Source organism: Hemicordylus capensis, chromosome 6 (assembly GCF_027244095.1).
Source record: "Hemicordylus capensis ecotype Gifberg chromosome 6, rHemCap1.1.pri, whole genome shotgun sequence".
Taxonomy (NCBI): Eukaryota; Metazoa; Chordata; class Lepidosauria; order Squamata; family Cordylidae; genus Hemicordylus; species Hemicordylus capensis.
The window spans coordinates 4145132-4164948 of NC_069662.1; the positions used below are offsets into that span (position 1 = coordinate 4145132).

General features: G+C 47.9%; 1 protein-coding gene across 3 annotated transcripts in view; it reads right to left on the reverse strand.

Moving 5' to 3' along the window:
* The window catches only part of LOC128331702 (chromosome-associated kinesin KIF4-like), a 32314-nt gene extending 16932 nt beyond the window's left edge, over positions 1 to 15382 (reverse strand). Inside the window, exons 1-17 of one of the 3 annotated variants that reach the window (XM_053265447.1) lie at positions 15026 to 15382; positions 11173 to 11310; positions 10922 to 11036; positions 10598 to 10788; positions 9379 to 9471; positions 8529 to 8695; positions 7857 to 7951; positions 7444 to 7563; positions 7128 to 7303; positions 6857 to 6918; positions 5456 to 5588; positions 4588 to 4646; positions 3748 to 3853; positions 3421 to 3477; positions 1041 to 1226; positions 567 to 670; positions 325 to 469 (exon numbers count right to left, since the gene is read on the reverse strand). In XM_053265447.1, coding sequence (XP_053121422.1) covers positions 325 to 469; positions 567 to 670; positions 1041 to 1226; positions 3421 to 3477; positions 3748 to 3853; positions 4588 to 4646; positions 5456 to 5588; positions 6857 to 6918; positions 7128 to 7303; positions 7444 to 7563; positions 7857 to 7951; positions 8529 to 8695; positions 9379 to 9471; positions 10598 to 10788; positions 10922 to 11036; positions 11173 to 11295 — 1932 coding nt within the window. In that variant the 5' untranslated portion in view covers positions 11296 to 11310; positions 15026 to 15382. The other 2 variants (XM_053265446.1, XM_053265448.1) reach the window with 2 other exon arrangements.
* Positions 15383 to 19817: the final 4435 nt, after the last annotated feature.

The following is a 19817-nucleotide window of genomic DNA, read 5'->3' on the forward strand; positions in this document are numbered from 1 at the left end:
CCTGAAGCTCAAAGTTTAAATCCTAACTTTGAAGTTTAAACACATTTCTTTTTCCTTCAGTTTAGAAACTTGCCTACTTTCATGTATCTAGGGAGTCCCTTGAAGATGAACAAGCCACTGTATTTCCTGTCCAGTGTTCCTTCCAACAGTGATTCCCAGATGATGTTGTTTACAACTCCCATAATTCCCAGCCAAAGGCCATCACAGCTGTGGATGCTGGGAGTTATAGTCAATATCTGGAATTCCCTGTTTGAGGGAATGCTGTTCCTGTCCAAACATATAGGCACTCAGCTACTTGCATTTGCTGTTCAGGGGAATATTTACCCGGATCTCCTGGTTCAGTTTAGACACTGTGCGCTCACTGGATTCTTTCATCTTCAAAAGCTTCGATTGCTCTTTTAGTTTCTTCTTCAGATCTGCCATTTCCCCCTCAAGCTCCTGCAGCCTCTTCCTACGGCGTTCGCTCAGCCTGAGAGAATCATAGGCCAGTAACCCACAGGATCAAGAGCAGCTGCAGACCAACCGCCTCCTCCATTGCCCACAAGCCATAAACACACGGCTCTTACTTTGCTTGGGTGACATCCTTCTTTGTCATGTGAAGCGCGAGGACGAGGTCTTCTCTCTCCTTCTGCAGTTTGGAAACCTCCACTTCCAAGTCCTTGATATTAGTCTTGGTTTGGAAAGTGGGTGGGTGGGGGGAAGCAAAGGCAATTGAACTTGAGATTTGAAACAAGGCACTAAGAAGTTGTAGCTAAAAGCAAGTCCTCTTTAACAGAACATGGGAAGCTCAAGCCCTTGGGTTCCAGCTAGCACAGTATTGTCCACACTGACTGGTAGCTGCTCTCCAGGGTTTCGGGCAGGGGCCATTCCTAGTCCTGCCTGGGGGTGCTGCCGGGGATTGGACCGGGGACCTTCCCCATCGAGGATCCCCACATACCACCACCCCCACCCCCAACAGGCCGCATTTCCACTCGAGGAAAGGGACGTCTCTTCCCCATGGCCCGGGAAGTGCTTGACTTGCCCACTTCAGCTGCCATCACCTGATACTGGCACTGGATGGGCTCCAGCTGGCTGTCGTTCTGCGACATCTTCCGAGCCAGGGCTTCCTTCAGCGCCAGGGCTTTGTTGAGCTCCAGGAGCTCCTTCGACATCTGAGCCTGGTGGAGGGCGTGCCGAGTGGCATACTCCTCAGAGGAGCCCGGAGCCTCCGCGTCCGCTTCTGAAGCCTGGAAGAGAAGCCACACGCGCATCAGGAACCGGGTGTCCAGACAGGAGAGCTACGGGCAAGGAAGGAGATACTTGGGAGGGGTTTGTGCAGCTGGAGCTTCACTACAAGACCCTTCCTGCTCGTGCTGCAGCATCACCTGACCAACAACGGCCTGGGGGTGCTATTTGCTAGAGAATGCCTCTATGTGCTGTTTACTGTTGTCTCAACAGTGGCCAGGGGGATGGTACTGGAGAGGGGTTAAGTTGAGCACCCTTTTCAAAAGGCAAGGTTAGGAACATAAGAAGCTGCCATATACGGAGTCAGGCCCTTGGTCCATCTAGCTCAGTACTGTCTACCCAGACTAGCAGCGGCTTCTCCAAGGTTGCAGGCAGGAGCCTCAGCCCTATCTGGAGATGCTGCCAGGGATGGAAATTGGAACTTTCTGCATGAAAGCATAAAGGGGCTCTTCCCAGAGTGGCCCCATCCCCTATGGGGAATATCTTACAGTGCTCACACGTCTTACTAGGGATGTGGTGAGGGCCACTGGTGGCTATAGGCCACCCCCAGCCACAGAGGCAAGATGCCTCTCCATACCAGTTGCAGGGGAGCAGCAGCAGCAGGAGAGAGGGCATGCCGTCACCTCTTGCCTGTGGGCTCCTCAGAGGTATCTGGTGGGCCACTGTGTGAAACAGGATGCTGGTCTAGATGGGCTTGGGCCCGATCCAGCAGGGCTGTTCTTATGTTCTGCCCGTATGTTTCCGGGTGAAATACAGATTGCTGGTTATTACCTATAAAGCCCTTAAAGGCTTGGGTCCAGGCTATTTAAGATAGCATCTCCTTTGTCATGAACCCTGCCACCTTTTACGATCTTCTGAGAGATCAAGTTACGGTTGCCACCTGCTCGTCTCGTCTGGTGGCAACTCAGGACTGGGCTTTTTCTGTGGCTGCCCCAGGGCTTTGGAATATGCTCCCTGTTGAAATTAGAGCATCTCCTTCTCTGTTTGTTTCCAGGAAGACCCTCAAGACTCTCCTGTTCTCACAAGCTTTTATTTAGAATTAATTTTAATAATTTGTTTTGCATTGTTTTTATTGTGTTTTGTGTATTTTAAACTGGTTTTTAATATTAAAATTTGTACACCACCTAGAGATGTACATAGGCAGTATAAAAATGATAAGTTTCCCATTCAAATGCAAATCAGGGTAGACCCTGCTTAGCAAGGGGGCAATTCATACTGGCTACCACAAGACCAGCTGTTCCTCTCCCCTCCCCATACCCTTGCTTGATGCAAGCGAATACGAGACAGTAATTCTTATTCCTTCTTGTGCTGGAGAAAAGGGTCGAGAATCAGCTGCCTTTTAGCCCCCACTGAAGAAGCTACATGAAAGATGCCGATGTGAAGCATGGAGAGGTTCCATTCGGGTTTGGACAGGCCATTCGTTGGCCCATCCTCTCCAAGCATGCTTCTGGGGCTAGAGGCGCCATTTCCCTGCCACACTCACAGTATGCATATCATGCAATAAGGAAAACCCCACTTTGTCTCCTAGTTTAAAAAGATCTACCGATACATAGACTCAAGTCAGGAGTTCACATAAAATCCGCCAGGACATCCTTTTACTTCCTACTGGATTTCCAGCCCAAGACATCGTCTGCACTCACATTTCCAAGCTCCTCACTGCAATTACGAGGGTTAAGTGTGCCTAGAAAAATAAAGAGCCAGGATTCTCCCTATAATCATTAGAATAAATACTGTAGACAGCAGCTTCTGGACTTTTTCTGCTGCCTCCATTACCCAGCATGCAATCAACCGCTGGAGAACTGTTGCTGGAGTACAACTCCCATCATCCAGGGATGATGGATGTTGCTAGAGTACAACTCCCAAGGATCCAACTTTGAGGCCCTCTGTGTGGAAATACAGAGAGGGGTTTAACAGGTAAAGCCAGCACGGTCTAAGTGGATAATACTGAAGGAGGAACGAGAGCTTGATTTCTGTCCCACCCTGAAACCTGCTTAATTCCTGCCACAGTACCTCCAACAGCAAGATGTAAACGTGCTTCACCACTATTCTTTGTTTCCCCCTTTAATGCCGAATGGGAATCCGCATGTTTACACACAGACAGCTCTGAGGGGAGCAAGACGTCCAAGGAATGCAGAGGTAGCACTTGAACCCAGATCTCAGAGAAGCTGACTGTGCATCAGGGGACCTCTTACTTACAGTGCCAGGGTCTTGATCAGATGTGTTCATTTCAGTGACACAGGCAGGGCTTTCATTCTGCAGAGAGAACACAGTTTAGCTTGGCACCAAGCCAAGTCCCCAAGGTCTACTGATGGTCCTTTGCAATTCAGAGTGCTCCCAGTATAATCCAGATTCAGTCCAAAGCAAAGAGATGATACTTCATTGTTTTGCACCTCTCCAGAAGCCAGTTGAAAAAGCCACAATATGCTGTGTTGGGAGTACTTAGTGTCTCCCAGCAAGCATGAAAGCAGAAGACCACAAGAGTGTTAGCTAGAGAAGGAGGTCGGTTCTCTGGTTAACTCTTACCATCAACTGGGTGATTGCTTCCTGCAGGCTGCACAGCAATTCTATGTTCTCTCTTTGCTCATGGTCCTCCAGAGTATCCAGCAACTTCTGCAGATCCAGTTTCAACCTGAAATGCAGTCCCACAAGAGTATGTTTACAAAGCTACACCAGTTGGACTTAAAGGCCTCAGCCCACCACAATGAGCCACATACTCCAGACTGTATCCCAAGAGAAGTCAGTCATGGCTAAGCCCCACTGGACTTCCTTTAAAGGTAAAGTTGTGCCACTGAGTCGGTGTTGACTCCTGGTGACCACAGAGCCATGTGGTTTTCTTTGGTAGAACACAAATTAAGTCCCACTCATGCCAGTCGCACTTAGTCACAGCTAACTTTCTGTGTGTGTGTGCAGTGGTGGGCAGAGGGGAAATTATCAATCCCCTTCCCCTCTGCAGCCCTTTGTGCCTCATGAAAATAAACCCATGAAATGCATGACAAAGCACTCCACTGCAGGAGCCTCAGGGCAGAAATGTCTGAAGAAGGAGAGAGGGATTGGCCAAAGTCAACTCCCGTTGCATGCACCACACATTTTCTAGCACCTGTGACATTAGGCACCTGGATGTCAGCCTGCACATTTTCATCTTCCTCTTATTAGCCTCATCCCAAGAGACTGAAGAGCAGCAGCAGATGCAGCTAGCCAGTGGTCAGCCTGGTTCTAGAGCACCAGTTTCTGGCTTTTGCTGCAAGTTCTCATGCCTGAAACAGTCTCAGGCAACTCTAAATCTTGTTTCCTATATTCCAGTTTAGCTAGTCCCATCTCAGTTGCTCTGCATTTCAAGTTAATACACACGGACAGGACACTTACGCAGCATGTTTTCGGAGCTCCTCCAGTTTCAGGGTGATCTTTTCATTCTGCTGGTCTGTCTGCAAAAAGCGGGTTATGAATTATGGCAAGGATTCCCAATGAAGGCCATTGTGGCTGGGGATTATGGGAGTTGTAGTCCAACATCTGGGGATCCAAGGCAGGGGCCCCCTGAATTATGGCATTTCTGCAGTGAATTCAGGCGTGAACAGCTTGAGGCCCACATTGCCTAGAAGGCAACTGAGTGCTGGATTTGGATCCAGGGGACTGTAGGTATGCTCTACCCTTAGATATGCTCTACTAAAATATTCATCATCGGAGACGGACAGCATGCCAGGTACTACGAAGGGGCTTGCAGTTAAAGGATGGGGTGATGACCACCAATCTAGATAGTTTTAAGAAGGGAGCAGACAAATTCATGGAAAATAAGGCTATCAATAGCTACTAGCCTGGGTAGCTGTATATTTCCACCAGGATCAGAGGGGGCTTGCCCCTGAACACCAAGTGCTAGGGAGCACCAATGGGAAGGGGTGTTCCCCCCCCTCCGCCTTCAGGCTTTCCAAAGGCACCTGATTGGACAGTGTGTGAAGCAGGATGCTGGACTGGATGGGCCTTTTGTCTAATCCAGTAGGATTCTTCTTATGGCAAATGGAGGTGGCCCAAATCAAGAACCGGCAAGGCTAAGCTAGCAGCCTGACAACACAGAACCACATGAAAGCCACCTAGGAATTAACCTCTGTCCGTCTCATATCCATCAAGAGGGCTGGCAGTTAAAAAGCCACAGTCCCAAAAGAGCTCTTCTCAGCCCTGCCTACAGAATGGGCAAGCCCCTCCTCAAGGAGAAGAATTCTCTTCATCTTGATAGCCTTACCAAGATGATCCTTTCCAGCATCTGGGCAACCTGACCAGCTGATTCACTCAGGCCGCGGCTGAGTTTCTCGTTCTCCTCCATAAGGGAATGGTTCCTCTCCATCAGAGACTGCAAGTTCTCAGAGGGTTCACCACTAGAGTTAGACAAGAGCATGTTAGTAATTGCTCCTAGAGAAGTGACCCTGCCAGTACTTTATAACTTCAGTCAGAGATGTAGCTATAATTGAGCGAACGGGTTCAAAAAAACCCAGGCCCCCCAGCACCCGAGAGTCCCCCAGCTCCACCCCTCCCTGTTTTCATCATTATCTCCCTTACTCCGAGGAGCCGCCAGAGGCAGGGGTGAACACAGGCCCCCTCTCCCCTAGCTACGCCCCTGACTTCAGTGGTACATCAGATCTCCAGGAGCAGGTGACAAGCTAGTCACTGTCTCCACCATTCTAACAAGATGCTCCTCTCCAATAATAGACAATAGCAGGATTAATCCAGAAGGTCACACAACTGCTTTCTCAGCACCTCGGAAGTTGCCCTTTAGCCTACCCCACTCCAACTGGAAAGAAAGTGTGAAGCATTGTCTCCAGAGAGGGGCTGGGCCTTGGAATTCCTTCCACTGTCCCAAACAGTCAGCACAATGGGCAAGGCAAGACCTGCCTGCTTGGGGGCCACGCAAGGACTTCATCGAGAGTGGATTTCAGCTGGTTACCAGAGACCAGCCCTTGACTAATCCTTCAAGACTTCTGCTTAGCAGGGCTAAGCACCAGGCCTTCCTCATGAAGGGAGAGGGGCCATGCACGGAGAGCCAACGATCTGAGCAGAGCCAACAGGACCCCTGTTAGGCAACCAAAAGTGGGTTGGCCATCACACAGGCACTAGCACACAGGGCTATGGTAGCTCAAAGAACAGTGCAGAAGTTTCAAAGAGCTTTAGAGAACGGGGGTGTGACGGAGAGTACAAAGAAGCAGCAGGTTAGAAGTGACAAAAGCAATGGCAGGAGCCAGAGAAGGGCAGAAAACAGAGAGACTGGCTTGCCTTCAGAGGCAGCGGCATTTAGCGATGTTGGATATGCTGGGAATCCCACGGCCAACACTCTTAGGCAACTGGATGCTTGGGCCCAAAGGAATATTTACCAATGCCACACATGGCGGCCCTATTTAAGACCTGGTTTCCCAACTGCTTCCACTTAACAAAAATCCACAGCTTCAAAGACCAAAACAGCCAGGTAGCACTGACAGCAGCAATGTGGAGAACTTTGCTACCGATCTGGTCAACACACACTTGTGCAATGAGGTTTATAGGAAGAACAAGGAGGGGGAGAGAGCTTCGTTCAGTGCTAAACAGAGATCATGACAGGAAGCCAGGAGGAGAGTCTCCTAGCCAGGAAGACCTACTGACTGGCAGCTCTTACCCAATAGATGCAGGAAGTGTCCCGCCGTGTGCCTGCAGCAGTAAGACCTGCAGCTGCTGAACCTGGAAAAGAACCAAGTGACTATGATTCAGTTTGCGTCTTGCCATCTCTAGAAAGAAAGAAAGAAAGAAGCCTGCAATTCGGTGGGCCCTGTTTCACTCAGTAGCGGGAAACTGTGATCACCAAAAGGTGATCCTGCAGCTGTGTGTCTCCCTTAGAGCCCCTTGCTGCCAATCCAGCAGCCCACAGACACATACGGAGCATTGAGTACCTGCAACCTTAACTGGGTGATGGTTGCCGCCTGGGGGTCGATGTTGACAACTGGTTTGTTCTTTATCTTCCTGGCCCGGTCAGCGTAGCGAAGAGTGTTTAATGTCTCTTCCAGGTTGGAGTCGGCGGGACTCACACAGGCGATCATCAGCGTGTGGCTGTTTCCTCCCAGGGAGTCTGGAGAAGGAAGCCGGAATAGGAACAGCAGCTTAGGCTCACGGACACCCCTTTGGTTCCTTGTTTTGGCAGATTACGGTGGGAGGGGAGGTTTCCAGGAGGCACAAGACATTCCTCAAGGCCTCGCAGGCAACCCTTACCTTGCAAGAGGCGGGTCAGCTTGGAATCTCTGTAAGGGATGAAGCTGCCCTTCTTAGATTCGTCCCCCAGAGCACTGATGACATTCCCCAGGCAAAGCAGCCCTTTGTTGATGTTGATCCCTGCATAGAAAACCAGCAGGAACGCCCAAGATTTTTAACTGACCACCAAGACCCAACAGCACAACATTCAGTCTCTCAGAAGAAGCCAGGCTGAGAACTGTGTTTCAGTTAAACTCTAAGGGGGCCGCACAAGCCATTTTACATTTAGGCAGGTCTGGGTAGGTTTTTTAAAATATATATTATGTACCAGGATTCAGGATCATTCCCCTTTAAAGTTAAGGGACAGTTATTCCTAAGAATGCTGCTGTCAAAGAGACACACCCATCTTGCTCCTGCAGGCGGATTCCACCTACCTTCCCTTAGTCGGTCGCCTTCAGCCTTGGTCTTTTTCTGCCTTTCAGAACCAGCTAGGTCTACGAGATGCAGTTTGGAGCGAAAGCTGCTGTTCCTAAGCAAGAGAGGGGTTTTACTCATGAAGCAGCAAGTAGAAACAGAGCCAACAATGGCAAGCCTTGTCTGCTCCCTACTTGTTGTGGGACCAGCCCATTTCCCACCCTTGGAATAGCCATTGTGGGGCTTTGAAAATCCTTTCTGCCCCGGAATAGTCATTTGGCCTGAGGCTCTTTGGATTTCATGGGTTACCACCCTTTTTATCCAGGAACACCTATCACAGGCAGCAGCTCGCCAGTTAGAGTTCAAGGAGATGGGGAGAAGTAAGATACTTCAGCCAGTGTGGAGGTCCTGAAAGAGCCCCTCCCCAAGATCTCCATCTGTGCCCCAGGGCTTCAACCTGGCACTGACTCACTGCTGCTAGCAATAAGCAGCATTATCTCCCCACAGTCAGTTGACAACTTTGAAGGTGGTGTCTTCATTGCCTTTCTAGCAGTTGAGAGGAGGTGTCCTCCCCGTCCCTCTCCCCAAGTTGTTCAGCCTAAAAGTGCCTTAGAAACACCCAAGCCCTTTCTTCAAATGGACCACGCCTGAAGTCCTGTTAAGAGAGCATGGAACTGGACGCCTTTGCTTACGAGTTACTCTTGCTTTTCTGCTCAATCAAAATGGTAAAGATGGCGTGAGAACGAGACGACTGAGTGTTCATGGCCGTAGCGGCAACCGTCCGGGAGTTGTTGCCTTGCTCTAGGCAGTGGACAGTCTCCTGGGCACTAGTCACCTCGTGCTCCGTTAATCCCACAATCTGAAGTAACAGAAGAGGAGAAAAGGGCTGCTTCGCTTTCCCTCAAGGCCCACCCTTCCTTTACAGCACATTTGGGGAAGGGAAACACCCACAGAAGAAGACATCTTTGTCTCAGTGCCCCTCTGTAATCAAGGTCATCCAGATTAATTGCATAATTTTACTACACACTCCAGCCATTTATAGCATGGTTGCCCCACACTCATCTTACTAAAGGTTAATCCTGGCTCATTCAGACTCCAAGACAGAGGAAGATGGGTGTCTGGGCTAATTCAACTTATCCAACAAGGAGAGGAGGAGGAGAGGAGCAGGAGAGGCCTCTGGATTTTTGGAGGGAAAACAAGGCTGCAATTCTAGGCACCTACTTGGAAGGAAGCCCTCTTGTACTCTGAGACTTACTTCCAAGCTAGACCTGCTCAGGACTGCACAGAAAACCAGCTCAGCAACTACTATCAGTTGCCTCTGCTATTCCCACTTCATGGTCCTTTTGAGGCCAGAAGGCAGGATATGCATTCAGAAAGAACAAATGGCTATTTTATCAGATTCCTGCCTCTATGAACTCCAAAAGGAAGTTGGAGGACAGCAAGCTGTGGTACTGGAGGGGGCTAGATCTGACTGACACCAGCCTTGCCTCCGATGAGTTGCACTCCACTTCCTAAATATCACACACTGGCACAGATACCCACCTTGATGCCTTCCTTGGGGTCCTCGCGGATGCTGATTGTAGAGGACCGCTCTCTGGCTGGTGCCAAGAGATCCAAGATGTCTTCGTTGTAGACCTGATGATATTAGAAGAGAAGCTCAGATCTCAAGATCCAACAGAATGGAAGAGGCAATAGGAGGCTAAGGGCAGAGCTGAACGAAGACCAAGCAAGACCTCAGGCTGTATTCTGACAGACGCTTACTGGGGAAGAAGTCCCATTGACTGCAGGGGGTTTACTTCCAATTAAACAGGTATAAGAATGGGCTATAAGCCTGTCTTGATTGCCAGAGATGTGGACACTTCTGCCCGAGAACCAGCTGCAGTTCTATGAAGCAGCTAGAAATTCCACTGGGAATGCGGAGTCCTACTACAGAATGGAGCAAGAAGGGGAAAACCAGTTTCCACCCTACTCCTTTTAGTATGTCCTTTAGGATGGTGTCTTACTGGATTTGCATTATTTTAGTTTGTCGTTAGCCACCTTGGGCTCGACTGTCAGGAAAGGTGGGATACAAATCTATGGTTAAATCAACCTGTAACCATTACAATGGTAGCAGGAAGCTAGAGAAATGGGGAACATCTATCATGATCCCACTCCCCAAGCATCTTTATTAAGTGCCCCACCACCAAGAGAAAAGATTGGAGCTGCATCCCACTGATCTGTATGAAAAGAAGCCCCACCACCTTGTGACTATTACACAAAGTACTGCCCAGAACAACCCTCTGAGGGAGGGGTGTGTGCGACTATTTCCCCTGGGTTCACCACAAGGCAGGATGAATACCAGAGATCTGGGAATGCTTTGACTACATGTCCTAAAGCCTCGCTTAGCCACCACTGAAGACAAATCAATGGCTTTCCACTGTTTTGTTAAAGTCTGCTGTAAGCCTCCTTGGAGATACATTAGTTGATGAAAGGACGGAATATATATATATATAATCTTTAAAATGAATCATAATAAAGCAAAATTGGGTTAGGTTGCAGTGCTCATGTGCCCCGAGTGAAAAACATGTAAAACTTATTCAGCATAGTATCAAGTAGAGAGAGAAAGCGAGCGAGAAAACTAAATCTCTGAATGGTAGCCCAGAGGCTGATCCTGGGTACAGCCAAGCAATCGTGGGCCCAAGTCTTGGATTTCTAAGTGTTCAATAAGCAGATTCTTTCTCAGGACAAGCGCAGGCACGCCGAATGTATCAGTGGTTTCTACCTCTAAATAGGAGACTTTCAAGGAGAACTGCCACTCTGTCTTTTCTCGCATCTGCTGGAACAGCAGCTTGATCACCCGCGGGATAACTCCCACAGCAGGGTCGTCATCTTGGCTGGCTGTGTAGGCCCCTCCCATGGAATACGTTTTCCCGGAGCCCGTCTGCCCATATGCCAGCACTGTGGCATTGTACCCTGTGGAATTAAGGCCACAAGAGCAGGACAACCACCCGTTAGCAGACTCCCAAGCGTTCCCAACAGCCTTCCCCTACTCCAACCCCCACCCTGAAAAGTGACCCCATTGCATTCAGTCTCAATGGGGCCTCACCTTTGAAGATGCCCTTTACAAGGGGAGCAACCGAGGTATTGAATACCTCTTCTTGCTCAGCAGACGGGTCGAACACGTAGTCGTACGTGAAGGCTTTGTCATGGCCTAGGACTACCTGCAAGGAGGAAGACAGAGCGAGAACCACAAGTTGGTCACTTACAAATTCAGGAGTCACCCATAAGTCCAAGATGTGTGGTCTTATTTCTAAGATCCGACATCCAGAAACACTCCAGATGAACCGCCTTCCTCACCTGTTGCTCTCCGTGAACAAAAGAGAGGCATATTTGGCAGCCCTCGGAAATTTCTTTCGGAACAAGGGGTCGGCACCTAAGTACCACCTTCACAGGAATTACCCTGTCATCTTCCTTGGGCATTTTTATCTGGTTATCCTAAAAGAAACAAAGTGAAAACATTTTATTTTACTGGAAAAGACTACCCTCTGCATCTGCTCAACAGTTAGAAGTTCACCTTTTATGTGAACTCACTACAGGACATCAAGCAAGCAGCTGTCTTCCATCCTGCCTCTGAGGCTGGAGGTGGCCCATAGCCCTCAGACTAGTAGCCACTGATAGACCTGTCCTCCATGAATTTGTCCAAGCCCCTTTTAAAGCCATCCAAGCTAGTGGCCATCACCACATCCCATGGCAGAGAATTCCATAGATTAATTATGCTCTATGTTAAAAAGTACTTCCTTTTGTCAGTCCTAAATTTCCTGGCCTTCTGTTTCATGGGAAAACCCCTGGTTCTAGTATTGTGAGAGAGGGAGATCAGAACTGCACAGCAACTGGACAAGTCTAGCCTGAAAAATAGGAGACTGAGGGGGGACATGGTGGCACTCTTTGACTACCTAAAGTGTGGTCACACAGAAGAAAGCAAAGACTTTGTCCTAAATAGCCACTCTCTCCTTGCTGTACCATTCACCCGTGCTGTGAGAGTGGACTATTTAGCTAAGAACCTAAACCCATTTTGCGGGTTAGGTCAAGCACTCTAATAGCATGGTTTTTGTCAAGCACTCCAATAGCGTGAAACGTTACCCCCACAATATAGGAGGGCTTCCTGGATTTCATTTCTTGAACTTCCCTAGCAGTGTAATCTACACAAAATTACTTTGCCTGGACAATGATGTGTCTTGCCTACTAGTATTATATATTTTGAAGAATCTGCTTGGGTGAAATAGTCATATTCTCCAATGCCCTACAAATCATTGTAGCTGGTTTTGTGGTAGCAAGCATGACTTGCCCCCTTAGCTAAGCAGGGTCCACCCTGGTTGCATATGAAGGGGAGACTTGATGTGTGAGCCCTGTAAGAAGATATTCCCCTTAGGTGATGGAACCGCTCTGGGAAGAGCATCTAGGTTCCAAGTTCCCTCCCTGGCAGCATCTCCAAGGTAGGGCTGAGAGAGATTCCTGCCTGCAACTTTGGAGAAGCCGCTGCCAGCCTGTGAAGACAGTACTGCACTAGATAGACCAATGGTCTGACTCAGTATAGGGCAGCTTCCTATGTTCCTAAATACCATATTTTGTATATACAATCCTGCCATTGAAGTTAGCTGAATACACTACTTTTTACACCAGAATATGTTCAGTGAAAATTTAAATACTTTTTTGTAATTTTCAGAGGGAATTCTGAATATAATCATCATTATCATCAAGTTTTTTTACACTCAATCAAATCACTAATTCCAAAACAGCATCCCTAAGAGGAGTAGAAGATCCTTCTCACTCAAATGTACTATGATTCAACTTTATCTTATATGGTCATTTTTCAATAAAATGAATAATGTTTGAAATCCTACAAATTACAAACTTTTTAAACTTCCCTTTTGCTAGCAAAAAAAAAATCTATTACATTTATTTAATTTCTTGAACTTTCTTATAAGTGCATTCTTCAGAAAATCAGTTTGCCCACTCGATGACAGGCCTCATCTACTAGTTATTTCAGTAATCCTCACAATAATCTTGAAGAGTAAGCAATGTTATTGAAATTATTATTATTATTATTATTAAATATATATACCACCTGACTCCAAAAGCTCTAGATGGTTTACAAAGGTAAACACAATAGAAACAGAATAAAACCAACTATTAAACAATTAAAATTTAAAACATTCAAAGATCACTAAAAGCCTGGCTAAAAAAGTGTGTCTTAAGAGCTCTTTTAAAGGCTGGTAAAGATGTTAAGCCACAGATGTCTATAGGGAGCACATACCAAGAGGACATCACTCCTCTATTGCAGATGGTAGGACTGAGACCAAGAGAAAGTGGCGTGCCAGAGGCCACTTAGCATGTTGATGTCAGAGAAGAGATCCAAACTGGAGAATCTAATTCATAGCTCTTAGGTTTCCGAGTTCGGTTCTGCCAGCCTTTTGATTGCAACCACACCAGTTTTCTACCACTGAAAACTCCTCTCACCCCTTTTAAAAATAGATCATCGCTTCCCTTGGCTGCCAAACTGCAGAGTTCAGCTATGCCAGAAAGAGCTATCATTGCTTCGCAATTCCCAAGAACCATTTGCTGGTCTCACAAGGTAACCCTCCAAAGTCAGGCTGGTTATGAGTCAGGCAGTAGCTACCTCCCACATAACTAGAAGAGCACCGAAGGCAATGAAGATACATGCACACAGGATCAGGAACAAGACACCAACATGCTGGACAGCACCACACAACTGCTATTAATGCAACAACTACTAATGACATTACTAATTGTTATTAGTAATATCAACATGCACAGTTAGTATGCAGGAGCCACAGTATCACACACTAAATATTATCATTGTTTAGAATATGTTTATGCTGCACTGAAAATTCTCAAAGTTCTTTTGCTATATAACAGGAAAAAGGATGAGTCTTTGCCCCTCAAAGCTCAGTTTAAAAATAAATGTTGAAAAGCAGCATATAAATATTTGTACTAGGCAAAAATACCCCTGTGCCTAGATAACAGGGGTGATTCCCAAACTGCACCGTAAGAGAGACTGGAGACAGGGCTTGACAAATCCCAGACAGAAGGGAGCCATAGCACCTAGACTCTTTATTCATTTTTACATTTCCACCCTGCTCTGCCTTCAAGGAGCCCAGAGCAGTGTACATCCTCTTCACAACAACCAGATGAGGTAGGGCAGATGGCAACTACTGCAGTCACTCAGTGTAACTTGCTGGAAGTTAAAACAACTTTTTAAGTGCTTCAAATGAATGGCATTAAGTCTTGTAGGATGAAAGTTACAGAATGCCCAAGACAGAGCCCAGGACTGGCTGCTGCAGACATGTCTGGGGCCATCTCAAGGCTGAGGCCTCCAGGGGCTACCATTTATATGGCTTGTTTATTATATTTGTAAATTTAAAAGCTGCCCAATATCATCCATATTGAGATGAAAACAATACAAAAGGAGAGCTGGTCTTGTGGTAAAGGTAAAGTGTGTCATTAAATTCAACTCCTGGCGCCCACAGAGCCCATGCAGTATGAGATGATGTCTGGGAAACATGCCAGTGGGGATTCAAACCAGCAACCTTCTGCTTGTTAGTCAAGCATTTCCCTGCTACTGAAGGTTGTCAGTCCTGTGGTAACAAACATGAATTGTCCTCTTGGCTAAGCAGAGTCCATCCTGGTTTGCATTTGAATGGGAGACTCCATGTGTGAGCCCTGCAATTCCCTCAGGGGATGGGGCCACTCTGGGAAGAGCACCTGCCTGCTTGCCTGCAGAAGGTTCCAAGTTCCCTCCCCAGCAGCATCTCCAAGACAGGGCTGAGAGAGACTCCTCCTGCCTGTAACCATGGAGAAGCCGCTGCCAGTCTGTGCAGACCATACTGAGCTAGAGGGACCAGGGGCCGGACTCAGGAGAAGGAAGCTTCCTAGGACTGCCCTCTCAAGCGCTGTGGGCCCTACCCCGCCCTAGCTACGAACCAGCCTCCATCCACACACTCAGCCCCAACCTGCCACGACGAGGGTTCTGAGGGAGCAGCCGCAGAGGCGCAGCCGCAGAAGCGCAGCCAGCCCCTCCCCCGCCCCAAAGGGCAGAGAAATTGAAGGGCCCCCCCGCGCGAAGGTAGGGGGCGCCCCCATCCCTGGCCCACAACCACGGAGGGGGGCTCCTTGAATCCTCCTCACCGGCCCTCAACCAGCCAGCCAATCCGTCCGTCAGTCCAGCAGCGGCTTCTCTGCCTCTCCCCGGTCCAGGACTCTCAGTCAGTTCCCACCACTTTCAAATCAACGCGCCAATCCGGGCCCTGCAACTCCAGCAACCTCACAGGAAAGCGTAATGCGCAGGCGCTTTTCATCGCGTTCTTGGGGAGCGCCCATCCCCATTGGTTCCTTCGAGGTGACGTGCGGCAGAGGCGGTGACTGGAGGGGGGAGGGGAGGAGCGCCTAGCCTAGTCATTAAATAAAACTAGAGTGCCCTTCCCATGGGGGGAATTCCTGGTTGTTCTGGAATTGCGCCGCGGTAGGAGCGGCATTTGTCCACCACGGGACGCAAGGGGGGAGGAGCAGCGCAGGGTTTTGGCGTGGAGAAGTTCTTCACGGTGGCGGGAATTGGGTGTTGATGAGTGGAGAGAAAGGAGAGGGCGACCCAGCCAGCACAAACGGAAAGAGGGCTTGCTACGGACGCGGCGCGCTCTAGCACTCAGCCTCTCTTTCCATACGAGCACAAAGTCAAGTTAATTTTCGGGGCGCTTGTGCCCAGCAGGACTCTGGCCTTTTCCTATCTCTAGGAGAGTACAAGGGGAGGGGCCGGTAGTGCCCATGACGGCGGTAGCCGTTAGTCACGTGACTCGCCCAAGCTCGAGTCGTCTGGGGCCGGGACGAAAGCGGGAGAAGGAAGCGTTGCTTTAGCAACCGCAGGCGGCGCGGGCTAGGCCTATTCCTATTTCAAGGCGGGGGCGGTGTGGCACAAAAACATGACAACAGAGATACATACGGGGCCCCCTGGTCCCCATTTATTTTTGGGTTTTAATTTCTGGTTAAATTGTTTTTAAGTTTTAGTATATGTTTTTAACTGGTTTTATGTTATTGTAAACCACCCAGAGACGAAAGTTTGGGGCAGTATACAAATTTGATAGATAGATAGATAGATAGATAGATAGATAGATAAAAGAATAGATGTGTTGTGCTGTATTAATCATATAGTACTTTTCCCCACCATCTGTGCAAAAAGAGTGGGGTGGGGTGGGGTGGTAGTGCCTAATGGGTGGAGGCTACCACCCCAATTTCAGAGTGATTGGGCAGAGGGCTGATTTTTGGGGAATTGTTGAAGTTTATGCGTCTTTAAGGTTTTTCCCCATAGAGAAGCATTGAGGTGTCAGCAAATGTATAGCTTCACGCGGGGGGCAAAGGGGTGGCCTAAAGCAGTGTGGGGTTGGTGGTAGTCCACCCCTTTGACCCCCGCGTGAAGCTATACATTTGCTGACACCTCAATGCTTCTCTATGGGGAAAAACCTTAAAGACACGTAAACTTCAACAATTCCCCAAAAATCAGCCCTCTGCCCAATCACTCTGAAATTGGGGTGGTAGCCCCCACCCATTAGGCACTACCACCCCACCCCACCCTTTTTGCCCAGATCCCACGCTATGCCCCCGAACTGTCCCAAAGACACTAAAACTTCAAAAATTCCCCCAAAATCAGCCCTTTTCCCAATTCCCCTGAAATTTGGGTGGTAGCCTCCATCCATTAGGCGCTACCACCCCACCCCACTATTTTGCCCCTGGGACCCAAAATTCGAGCTGACGTCACATCAGACCTTTTTGCATTCAAATCAATGGAGGCAAAAAGGCGGGAAATTCAAAGAGACGTCATCCCGAATCACCCGAATTTTTCAGGCATGAATCAGGGGTGATTCGGCTCGGCTCCGAAAAATATCGGGGGACATTGGGGGTGATTTGGTTTGGACCCGAATCACCCGAAATTGCTCGTTTCGGGCACAGATCGATCTGTGCCCGAAATTTTTTGCACATCCCTAGTAGATGCATCAAATCACGCAGCATGCAAGGAAAAGAAAATTGGGCAATGTCATTCTGTGGGCCTGAGTGTGGAACTGAAAGAAAGGGTCCCTCTTGGAAAATCCAGGAACCCCCGGGAATGGGGAAATTGGGAACAAATGGCACAAATAGGTGGCAAGGTTTTTAAAAAGTGTTTTGATTGAAAGACAAGACAATGAGACATTTTAAAAACCCTCTATTTTCACATATTGATGAGTTACAAAAGGATACTGAAAGAGTAACAATCAAAACAAGACAGCGATATCCAAAATGCATATTATATATGTATTTTAACTTCACATTATACAGCGCCCTGCAAAAGATATGACTGGGCAGCATCCTGACTTTACAGTTCCTGCAATATGTTAAAGCAAATCAAACCCGGGTTTCAAATGTGACACGTAAGAATCCTGCCACTGAACCACCAATGCAGTGATGAACGCATTTACTGCAGTATTTCCTTTGGATTCTTTTTTAGGAATGCTACCCAGACTGAGCCCTAAATTAACTTTGAATGGGAACTGCAGGACTATTCAGCCACTGAACATAAGCACAGCCCTGCTGGATCAGGCACAAGGCCCATCTAGTCCAGCATCCTGTTTCACACAGTGGCCCACCAGATGCCTCTGGGGAGCCCACAGGCAAGAGGTGAGGGCATGCCTTCTCTCCTGCTGTTGCTCCCCTGCAACTGGTATAGAGAGGCATTGTGCCTCTGAGGCTGGAGATGGCCCACAGCCACCAGACTAGTAGCCACTGATAGACCTGTCCACCATTAATGTGTCTATGCCCCTTTTAAAGCCATCCAAGCTGGTGGCCAGAACCACATCCCATGGCAAAGAATTCTACAGATTCACATACAGTATGTGCTGTGTGAAAAAGTACTTCCTCTTGTCGGTCCTAAATTTCCCAACCTTCAGTTTCATGGGGGGGACCCCTGGTTCCAGTGTTGTGAGAGAGGGAGAAAAATTTCTCTCTGTCCACTCTCTCCACTCCATGCATAATTTTATACATTTCGATCATGTCTCCCCTTAGTTGCCTCTTTTCCAAGGTAAAGAGCCCCGGATACTGTAGCCTAGCCTCATAAAGAAGGTGCTCCAAGCCCCTGATCATTTTGGTTGCCCTCTTCTGCACCTTTTCCAGTTCTACAATATCCTTCTTAAGATACGGTGACCAAAGCTGTACGCAGTACTCCAGATGTGGACGCACCATCAATTTTTATAAGGGCATTATAATATTAGCATTTTTATTTTCAATCCCCCTTCCTAATGATTCTTAGCATGGAATTAGCCTTTTTCACAGCAGCAGTGCACCGAGACAACACTTTCAACGAGCTGTCCACCATGACCCCAAGATCTCTCTCCTGGTCAGTCACCGACAGCTCAGATCCCATCAGCATATATGTGAAGTTGGCCATTGCTCCTTTGGTGATTTTAATAGCAGATCTCTTTCCTGCTGGGAGGCTCGGAGAGGACACCTTGCCCAAGCAGGGGCTTTCCCCCTGAGAAAAATTCAGCTTCGATGAACAACCCATCTTTTGTTTCAGGAAAAGCCTAGAGAGAAGACATAAAACAACAACAGGAGTCCTTGGGGCTGTATTTGCAGAAAGTAATATTCTCTCTTCCAAAGCATGACTTGGCTTTGCTCAGGGGTGGCCAAGCTGAGGCTCTCCAGCTGTTTGACTGCCTCCCATCGTCCACAGCCACAACTGCAGCTGAGGAGGATGAAAGGTGTAGTCCTCAGGTTGGCCACCTGTTTTAAGTGCACAGCTGAAATCCCTGAAAGCCACTTTTTGTATTATTAAGTGCACAGCTGAAATCCCTGAAAGCCACTTTTTGTATTATTAAGTGCACAGCTGAAATCCCTGAAAGCCACTTTTTGTATTATTATAAGTAGTAGTACATTTATATCCCGCTCTTCCTCCAAGGAGCCCAGAGCAGTGTATTACATACTTCAGTTTCTCCTCACAACAACCCTGTAAAGTAGGTTAGGCTGGGAGAGAAGTGACTGGCCCAGAGTCACCCCGCAAGTCTCATGGCTGAATGGGGATTTGAACTCGGGTCTCCCCGGTCCTAGCCCAGCACTCTAACCACTACACCACGCTGGTGTACCTCATTCAAGAGGTACACAAGGAAATAGTCACTGCAGAAAAAGGTTTAAAAAAGAATCATGGATCTCTCCCTTTGCAGCAGCTCAAGAGAGCTGTACCACATTTACCTGAATAGAAGAAGACCCTGAGTTTAAGATGACCCCCTTAAAAATATGGGTTAAATAAAGGTTATACTATTTACTCAAAAGGAAGAGGACCCTGAATTTAAGAAGACCCCCCCCCAATTCTAGCACCAAAGAACTTGGGGGAAAACTAGTTTTGGATTCAGGTAAATACAGTATTTAGAAGTCATAGAAGTTTCCTAGGAAACAGGATTCCTTTGTTCTCTATCAGAGAATTGCACTCCAAACCACTGATGGATAAACCTACAACTTATATCACTCCCAGGCCACATATATTGGTACCAGCAGGGCTCCAATTTAATTGATTTAGATTAAAATACTTTTTAATCAATAAGAAGGGTGTGTTCAATTAACTGGACAGCAGATTTATTATTATTATTATTATTTTACATTTATATCCCACTCTTCCTCCAAGGAGCCCGGAGCGGTGGACTACATACTTGAGTTTCTCTTTCACAACAACCCTGTGAAGTAGGCTAGGCTGAGAGAGAAGTGACTGGCCCAGAATCACCCAGCTAGTTTTATGGCTGAATGGGGATTTGAACTCGGGTCTCCCCGGTCCTAGTCCAGCACTCTAACCACTACACCATGCTGGCTCTTTGTTTTATGCACACACAAACACACAAACATTCATGCACACTTCTCCCCCCAATCTATCTAAACACAAATACTCATTAAAATTCTAGAAGAGGGATTCCTCC